General features: G+C 39.7%; 1 protein-coding gene across 1 annotated transcript; it reads left to right on the top strand.

Annotated features, from left to right (window-relative positions):
* Positions 1-2,190: 2,190 nt before the first annotated feature.
* Positions 2,191-8,116, top strand: LOC130099272 (mucin-2-like). The gene is made up of 6 exons (XM_056264881.1): positions 2,191-2,403; positions 2,519-2,687; positions 3,510-4,466; positions 6,661-6,734; positions 6,837-6,880; positions 8,065-8,116. The coding sequence occupies exons 1-6, from the start codon at positions 2,191-2,193 to the stop codon at positions 8,114-8,116; spliced, it is 1,509 nt and encodes a 502-aa protein (XP_056120856.1).
* Positions 8,117-10,154: the final 2,038 nt, after the last annotated feature.

The following is a 10,154-nucleotide window of genomic DNA, read 5'->3' on the forward strand; positions in this document are numbered from 1 at the left end:
ATGGCAACAGACTTTAAATATTGTCTTGTTCAACGGGGTATATTTTTTATTTTTTATACCATAGACCACCTCACCCCCACCCCCACCCTTGGTGACTATGCTGAACTTATAACCTATTTCAGCACCTTTCTATAACAGTTGGTCTCATGTCTGTAACCCTTTTTGTCCCATTATTATAAGCCTTCAAATATGCCCTGAGGTTAAGGTTCAAAGGTCAATATCTCAAAGCAGGAATAATATAGAACCGTCAAATTGATATATGTTACTCTCCAGGTCAAGACCTTTCCAGTGATGTATTTGGTTTAGCTCTATGACGAGTTTTTAAAAAATATTCACATTTTGGACTTGTGCCCTAACAGGTTCAGGTTCAGAGAGCACTTTGAGGGCTTCAAGTGTGTGTGTGTGTGTGTGTGTGTGTGTGTGTACAGGTTTTTCTATCCTGGTGGGATAAAATTTGGTGTCCCCATGGGTACACAGGCTTATAAATCATACAGAATGAGTTTTTATTTATTTTATTTTTTTATGTAAAAATGCAGAAAGGTTTCTTTGATGGGTAGGGTTAGGGTTAGTGTAAGGGGATAGAATATACAGTTTGTACCGTATAAAAACCATTATGCCTATGGAGAGTCCTCACAAAGATAGTGTGTGTGTGTGTGTGTGTGTGTACATGTTTTTCTATCCTGGTGGGGACTTAAACCTGAATGCACACAGACTCATGGGGACTCGTGTCACTGTGGGAACCTAAAGTGAGGTCCCCATGGGTAAACATTCTTATAAATCATACAGCATGGTGTTTTTTGAAAATGTAAAAATGCAGAAAGTTTTCTGTGATGGGTAGGTTTAGGGGTAGGGTTAGTGTAGAAGGGGACAGCATATACACTTTGTACAGTATAAAAACCATTATGTCCATGGAGAGTCCTCACAAAGATAGTAAACCAGACATGTGTGTGTGTGTGTGTAAATAATTATCAAAATTAGGATTGTTTGAGAATTTTTTTATCTCTATGATTTTGGAGGGTTTTTATGCCAGAATGACCTAACACAGTCATTCAAATCATTTATATCTGCCACAGCAAATAGGCTACACAATGCATCTAATGTTATATTAGATTTTAGTTGACAAAAAAGTGTGTGCAGTGCTTTATTGGATGGCATGATGGCATTACTAGTATTTGAGGAGCCTGAGACATTTTTGGATGTCATAACCTCAGCTGCAGCCAGGCACCCTAGCCTACAGTGAAATAAAAGTATTATTTTAAAAATTGCAGATTATAATATGCATAAAAAGAGAGACAGTGGTCTTTGGGTTCGGGTAGACATTCGACCTTTGAAATGGAATGAAGCCCGCGGTAGACAGTTTACAGTGGAGCGCGCAACTATTTAAACGTTAACAGTGTCACTAAAGTGGCATCACGTTTTTACGTGTGGGCAACGTACGAGCTGCGAGAGGTAGCTGATTGACACGTGGGTTGTCCTATTACAGACTCAGAGGCACAGAGGCCAGCCTATTGACAAGTGACAAGTCTCTCCGCCACCACAATTCATACTGTACATCCTCAAAGGTAGGTAATGAATACCCGAAATTAAATTAAATTAATGTAATTATTTATCACCATGATTTTATAGGGATGTGTCCGATGACATAGGGGTTTATCCAGCATTATATTAGCGGCAGCCACCGCATTTGACGTTAGCTGCAGTTGGCGCCAATTTGCTAACCCAGGTCAGAATGATATGATAAGTTGAAAACTTTATTGCTTCCATTCACATGTCACTGCAGCGAAATCAAAATGAGATAGGAGGTATAAGACAAGTAGTAAAATCATACAACACACAAAAATACAATACAATACCTTGATGAAAACAGAAATCAACTTGGAGGTATATGAAACTATGACGTATGGGTTAATGTTGCATACAATCTGTAGTAGGGCTGTGCGTGCGATATGGACTAAAAGTCATATCGATATTTTTTCCGTGGCAGGATAATTTCATACGTCTATTAATGTCCCGCGGTAAATCGCACTCCCACCACTCACTCATACTACAAATCCCACAATGCACTGCAACAGCTGACACAAGGCTCCAGAAATGTATAGTCATTTAAACATGTGTAATGTAACACTTAAATAATGCAGTTCCAGTCACTTTGGTTATTAAATGTTGATTGTTTTATATTCTAGTTTTAAGATGCCACGAGGGTCAACAATAACAACCTGCGTGAGCTGCAAAGCAGCTATTGGTGTGGCCACCAAGACCTGCAAATATTGCCAGTCAGTACAGCCAAGAAAGCAAAGACTGGCAAAAAAACTTCAGAAATTTGAGGCCAGAAAGGAGACGTGGTTGAAAAACAAAAACAAAAACCAAACCACCTCTCATGTTATTGACGAGGCATCTGTCTTGGTATGTGTTTAACGTCTGTAGTTGTTATTTACATAATTACAGCCCACAATGTTTCAGACATTTATAATTGCTTACATTTCTGTATATATTATATAATATATATCTTTATTTTCAGGTGGAAAAGTTAAACACATTGGGGTACAAGGCCATAGTCTTCATTGCAAAGAAAATGAAGAAGCAGAAAACCTGGTCCGCACAAGTCCTCCAGCCAAAATGGCAGCTGTCAGACCATTCTGAAAAATGCCTTGACAGGATGAAGGCTCTCTTTGAACTGTTAATTAATGGTAAGTGTGTGTGATTATTTAAAATCTTACTCCACAGTCAACATAACAATAAATGTGGCACAGACACAGCAATTACAGTTGGGAATTTTCTTGGTACCACTGTCATAGGGCAAACCACAGTGGGCCAAAAATAGCAATTCACCCATTGCTTTATCAAATTTGGTCTTTGCTTTATCCAATAAATGTTTCTTTTAGAGCTGCGACAATTCATTTATATTTGAGATTATTAATCAATTATACAATTAACCACCAACAATTTTGATAATTGTTTAATAAAATAAAAAATGATCTTTCAGAGTCTTACATATGAATATATATATATATAAACACTGATCATCTTTTACTTTGGGAAACAATGGTCAGCATTTTGTAACATTTTCTGATGCTTTATGGACCAAACAACTAATTGATTCATTGAAAAAAAAAAAATAGTCGACAGATTATGAAAATAACCGTTGTTTGCTGACTTAGTTTCTTTTACTAGTCAGTGAGCCACAAAGCTCACTTATTGTCTGCCATACATAGCAAAAGAGTCAAGCAAGAGAATACATAGCAAGAGGCATTGCTCAATTCAACTTCAAAAAAACTATATACATATCTCCACCTCACATGAGGTAATGAGATCCTACAATTTGCACCAGAGTACAAAATCAGCCTTGCCTCAGTTCTACAGAGAGTCGATAGGGGAACATTTATAGACGGAAGAATACAAAAGACAAATGTACTGGACGTTTCCTTATGGAGCACAGTCACTGCTAGAAAAAAGGGGACATTTGTTCTTATTACAGGAGGTGAATAATTTCCTCTTTTTGTACCATTGAGGTTGTACTAACCAGGAGCCCACCACCAGTCCTCCTCCCATCCAGTCCACCATCCAGCCCACCACCAGTCCTCCTCCCATCCAGTCCACCATCCAGCCCACCACCAGTCCTCTTCTCATCCAGCCCACCACCAGTCGTCCTCCCATCCAGCCCACCACCAGTCGTCCTCCCATCCAGCCCACCATCCAGCCCACCACCAGTCCTCCTCCCATCCAGTCCACCACCAGTCCTCCTCCCATCCAGCCCACCACCAGTCCTCCTCCCATCCAGCCCACCACCAGTCGTCCTCCCATCCAGCCCACCATCCAGCCCACCACCAGTCCTCCTCCCATCCAGTCCACCACCAGTCGTCCTCCCATCCAGTCCACCACCAGTCCTCCTCCCATCCAGCCCACCACCAGTCCTCCTCCCATCCAGTCCACCACCAGTCCTCCTCCCATCCAGTCCACCACCAGTCCTCCTCCCATCCAGTCCACCACCAGTCCTCCTCCCATCCAGCCCACCACCAGTCCTCCTCCCATCCAGTCCACCACCAGTCCTCCTCCCATCCAGTCCACCACCAGTCCTCCTCCCATCCAGTCCACCACCAGTCCTCCTCCCATCCAGTCCACCACCAGTCCTCCTCCCATCCAGTCCACCACCAGTCCTCCTCCCATCCAGCCCACCACCAGTCCTCCTCCCATCCAGTCCACCACCAGTCCTCCTCCCATCCAGTCCACCACCAGTCCTCCTCCCATCCAGCCCACCACCAGTCGTCCTCCCATCCAGTCCACCACCAGTCCTCCTCCCATCCAGCCCACCACCAGTCCTCCTCCCATCCAGTCCACCACCAGTCCTCCTCCCATCCAGCCCACCACCAGTCGTCCTCCCATCCAGCCCACCACCAGTCGTCCTCCCATCCAGCCCACCACCAGTCCTCCCATCCTCCCCATCACTGAACCACCTCAGCAGAAACGCGGTAAGTTTCAAATAGCATATAAATCATGATTCAATTGCTAGTCGTGTTTCTTTTTCATATGTTGTTTAATCATGGTATACATGATAACCATGTTAAACATTTAATCTGTCTCTCATTCTTAAACTGAAATAATACTCTAAATGAAGAAATGTATATAAATAAATAAAAATACTAATAAAAGTGACTGATAAGTGTGATGAGACTTCTGAAGGGTTTATACCAGTAAATACTAATATTTAGGTCTGGATAACTTGCCTTTCAAATATTACTAAAAGGAAATATCAAAATTCTGACAGGATGATTGACAGATTCTGAAGCAAAAAACTAACTTTTGGCTAGTGAATTACTGAGGTGGTATCGGCCACAATGTGCCACCAGAACAGCTTCAATCAACTGTATGTAGGAACTGATGATGATAGATAGCACTGTTGCACATCCAAAGTCTGCTGTAGGTGTTTGGTGCCTCATTTTTAGCTGTATAGAATTCACTTCAATCTACTGTGTATATGGACAAGCTCAGTATGTGCACACACACACATCAAAACACATGGCTGTAACAATTCACGTCCTATGCTGGTTTCTGTTAAAAAATGATAATCAACTCTTAGCAAGCTTTCATATTCTGTGGGGAGCGTGGATTTCTGTCATCATAATCAGTTTCTTATTTCTCAGTTTGTTAATATGCGTTTATACATTTATAAATTAGGCCCCTGATGGTCATACAAACCCCTATTCCAGTGAAGTTCCCATATATGAATATACAACGAAGACAAGATATTTAATGTTCAAACTGAAAAGCTTTATTGTTTGTTAGCAAAGATTCACTCATTTTGAATGTCATGGGGCATGGGTATGCCATGGACACTAACACACTAATACATGGCTTTTGAACTTAGCGCTGATAACAATCTGGGAGGTCCTTTTCCTCTTTATCCCGAGGAACACGACGTCCGTGATTTCCAAAAAACTATTTTAAATGTGGACAGCACTCGTAGCACTTGTACTAGCGACAAACTGTGTTAACTGACAATTGTTTTCCAAGGTGTTCCTGAGGCCACGTTAATATCCTTTACCATAGTGATTCCCACCGTCATATAGCATCCACAGAAGGCTCAGTCATTCACAAGCAAGTCATCCTTCTTCCATTCTCTATTCTGGGGATGCCCCTTTTATGCCCAATCGTGACACTCACGTGTTTCCAATGAACCTGTTCACCTGAATGTTCCAAACATTCCCAGTCTTGATCCATTCCCAGTCTTGATCCTGTCCCAGGTTTTTAGAAGTATGTTGCAGGCCTCAAATTCAAAATGAGTTAATATTAGCTAAAAAAATAATAAAGTTTTTCAGTTTGAAGATTAAATGTCCTTTCTTTGTAGAGTATTCAATTTAATACAGGTTGAAAGTTATTTGCAAATCGTTGTATTATGTTTTTGTTTTAGTTTTACAGTTGACCCAGCTTCATTGGAATTGGGGTTTGTAAAACCCATTGAATCAGATTGACATAATCTTCATACTTAGTAAATCATTCTGTAAGACCCTGTGCCCTGTGAATTGAAGCATTATCAGTCTGGAAGACACATCTCCCATCAATATTGAGATTATAGGATAAAGGTAATATGTGTAGGAGGAAGTACATTCATTATTTTTCCCCTCATCTTCCAGGCTTTTCCTTCAATTGGTCACCTGTTTGTACATCTTGTAGTCTATAACCCTTGGTAGAGCGAAGAAGTGACCATACAGCAAATGGTTAAACAATGTCCATGTATTTCAATGAGTGCCCTGCAAAAGATTACAATCTATATCTTTCCAATTGTAATGTGACATTATATATTTGTTATTGGAATAAAGGTATTTAGACCAGTATTCATTGTAATAACAGCTCTTCACAGATACATTTCTTTAATCTTAACAGATGTGTCTGCAAAGAATAAAAAGAAGCAGAAGAATTCTGCAGCCTCCATGTGTACAAGGAAGAAACTGAGGGGGGGGGGGGGGGGGAATCACCCAAAGGTTATTAAGCTTTCCTAGATTTACATTTCACCATTTCAAATCAGACTTCAAATACAGTGATTATTTTGCCTTAGCCAAATATACTTAAGTCATAAATATATCATGTGTTGCCTATCAAAATAATTTTTAATACATTGATGAAGATGTATGAGGTCAAACTCATGTACTTTTTTTGCTCTTTCAGAATGTAACCATGGGATCCTAGAAGGTGAACCTTACTACCCAGTGAAGAGGGTGATCCGCTGCAAAATGCAGAAGGTTAGCTTTATAATAATTAAAAGTCTTAGATGTAGTAGTGTAGTGGAATTGCAGCACCCCAACTAGAAACCCCTTAACCCCCCAACTTTTATGTTTTTTCAGGGGATCCAAATGAAGTTGGTGGAATGGGAGCCCTGTTCACTCTGGTATGTACAATTTATCATAGTTTTGATTGGAATAGCCTAATTCTTAGTACTTCAAAACTTAAAGTAATAGCCTTGGCTTGTATTTTTGGGCGGCTGTGGCACAGTGTGTCGAAGTGTCCTTGGGCAAGACACTGAACCCACACTTTCCCCCCAGTGTGTCATTGGGTGTGTGAATACGTGGAAATCCAATCTCCACAGTGCTGTATGAATGTGTATGTAAAAGGGTGGTAGTGATAAACATTGTAAAAGTGCTTTGAGTGGTCCCAGAGAGTATAAAAGCGCTATATAAGTACAAGTCCATTTAACATCCTTAATTGCGTCAGCCACTTAACTGAACGGGTTGTATTTGGGATAGCCATCTATATGTAACTTGCCTTTAATTTATTTTGTGCAAAGATCTTGCTCAAATCTAAATGAATTATAATTTGGTGCATGTCGGTACCATGAGATTAACTGGATGGATTAATTGTTTAGAATCAAAACCAAATTATGATGTCGCATGCTGCCTAAAGTTTAAACATACACGTTAAGCAGCACAAGGGAATGGAGATCTACTACACAAAGCAAATAACTGAGACTGAGTTACATTTATCAAAATGTATCACATCAGGCCCGTAAGAGGGCGTACAATTTTTGGCACTGAGCTTTTAGTTCAAGTTTTACAGTGTTTGTGTATTTTATCAGTTATGTGGTGCTTATGGCAAATAAACCTTACTGCCATAATGTAGAGACATATGTTAAACATAATCATCAATTTATTCTGAGCAAGGATTTCCTTTTTCTTTACATTGCATTTTGATTAGATGTTGACATCGTGATGCTAAAGTAACACACATCGGTTAAAGGCATTTACAAAAGTCCAAAGACTTGGGAAGTCTTTCATGACCAAATTTTCAAGACTATTATTGTGCAGCAAATTGCTTTTACAATGGATACCTTCAGAGCAGAGGTATATAATTTCAAATAAATGGCTACATCGTAGTTAATGCATATTCAAACCTCAACCAAAATATTATCATAAGCAGGTACTTTACTGTTATCAGGTTACTGTAAGTTTATAAACCTACTGAATGAAAGGGTGGCTTGCTGTTCATCACTTACCCTTAACCTTGTCATGTTTGTTTTGAATTTAATTCATGGCTGATGTCAAGACCTAAATAAATATCATTCTCTTTTTATTACAGTGGGAAAACTTGGCCGCCACAGTGGGTGACGGAGGAGAACACCACGAATTAAGGAAATGTTCAATCCCATTGATTTGTTCCATAAGCTATGTTGTTATACAGTATATTAAACAAAATTCAAAAGCCTGAAAGACTCCCACTTTGTTGCAAACCAGAGAACACATGCTGTGTTTACAAAAGCTTGACAGATCATCTCTCTCCTTCACACATAGATAGATAGATAGATAGATAGATAGATAGATAGATAGATAGATAGATAGATAGATAGATAGATAGATAGATAGATAGATAGATAGATAGATAGATAGATAGATAGATAGATATTGTGATCGTGATCAAGGAGTAATACCACAAATAACACGCCAGTTCATATTTATTGGACTAACAATGATTCCAACAAGCAAGCTAAAAGGACTTCTTCTTCTTCATCTTCTTCTTCTTCTGCGTGGGACCATGATGCCTCAAAACCCATCAATGAGATCGCACCACACAGGAAGTTAAATGCACAGAAGATCCGGTAGATTTCAAAATTAAACGCAGCAGACCGATTGTAACTCGTCACTTTGTCAACATTAGTTTCTCCTGCTGCTACGGATCAGCAAATCAACCTCAGAGGCAACGCATGTAGTGGGCGGGGGTTTGATCCGTCAGACTAAGCGAAATCGCAAGGGAGAGTCTTATCTGGAATCTGGGGCCACAGCTATGCTAGGCGATAGCAGCGTTGTATGGCTGCAACTAACGATTATTTTAATAATCGATTAATCTGTTTATTAATTGATGAATCGGATTAAAAAAACAACACGCATGTTTTACATCTGCCAAATATATAGGCTTTTTAAAAATAAAGTGCACAAAAAGATGTATGTTTTTGTTTAAAGGGACCTGAGCTGTCAGAACTATAAATAATTTACAAAAAATAAAGAAAAATACTAATCAGAAAACTTAACAGGATTTGTTTGAACGTCAGAACTTGTTCTCCACACTACACTCACAGATGCACACACTCACAAACTTGTGTTTTGTTTTGTTTTTTTGTCAAAGATGTTATAATCTTTAACAAAATGTTTGACATTATTTGACAAGCAAATGCCCAAAAATTACAAGTCTCGCACATGGATAATGGGTAATAATAATAGCAATAATAATAATTATAACAGAAGATAATATCTCTAGTCTATCCTAATATTAATTATAAATACAATGTATATAACATATAAATACAATATAAAATAATATATAAATAAGACAAATTGGATTGACCACCTCCAATGGTGTGTAAGGTATTTAGTAATAAATAGCCTACTACGTAGTAGCTACGTAGCAATTTACCGCAGACACACTCGGTCTCTTTCGAGCGATCTCGGACACACTCGGTCTCTCTCGCGCGCGATCTTGGACACACTCGGTCTCTCTCGCGCGCGATCTTGGACACACTCGGTCTCTTTCGCGCGATCTTGGACACACTCGGTCTCTCTCGCGCGCGATCTCGGACACACTCGGTCTCTCTCGCGATCTCGGACACACTCGGTCTCTCTCGCGATCTCGGACACACTCGGTCTCTCTCGCGCGCGATCTCGGAAACACTCGGTCTCTCTCGCGATCTCGGACACACTCGGTCTCTCTCGCGCGCGATCTCGGAAACACTCGGTATCTCAACTTTTTATTTATTTATACTCAAACATCTCTGCGAATTATTGACTGGCGTACGTAGCCTAATAATTGCGCGACACAACGGATCGATAATGAAATGCGTTGCCAACTCTTTTAATAATCGAATTTTATTGATTTGTTGTTGCAGCCCTAGTCCAACCAAAACGTATCAGTTTCACATTATTCTGGCGAGATCTGAAAAAATCTTCGCTACAACGATCAAGCGAGTGCTTATGTACTTTCACTGAGTGAATATTATGAAAATAATATATATATTTCTCGCTAGAAATGTAATCAAAACTTATTTTTATGCAGAAACTAACTCAAAATATAGATTTTTTCACTAAAAATGAGATAAATGTCCGCCATGTTTTTTGTTCTCACGGCCGGAATCTTGAAAGTCACGTGACTCGGACGCAAAAGAATAGGCAAAAAAAAAA

Source organism: Rhinichthys klamathensis, unplaced genomic scaffold (assembly GCF_029890125.1).
Source record: "Rhinichthys klamathensis goyatoka isolate OS25496 unplaced genomic scaffold, OSU_Roscu_1.1 h1tg000227l_1, whole genome shotgun sequence".
Classification (NCBI taxonomy): Eukaryota; Metazoa; Chordata; class Actinopteri; order Cypriniformes; family Leuciscidae; genus Rhinichthys; species Rhinichthys klamathensis.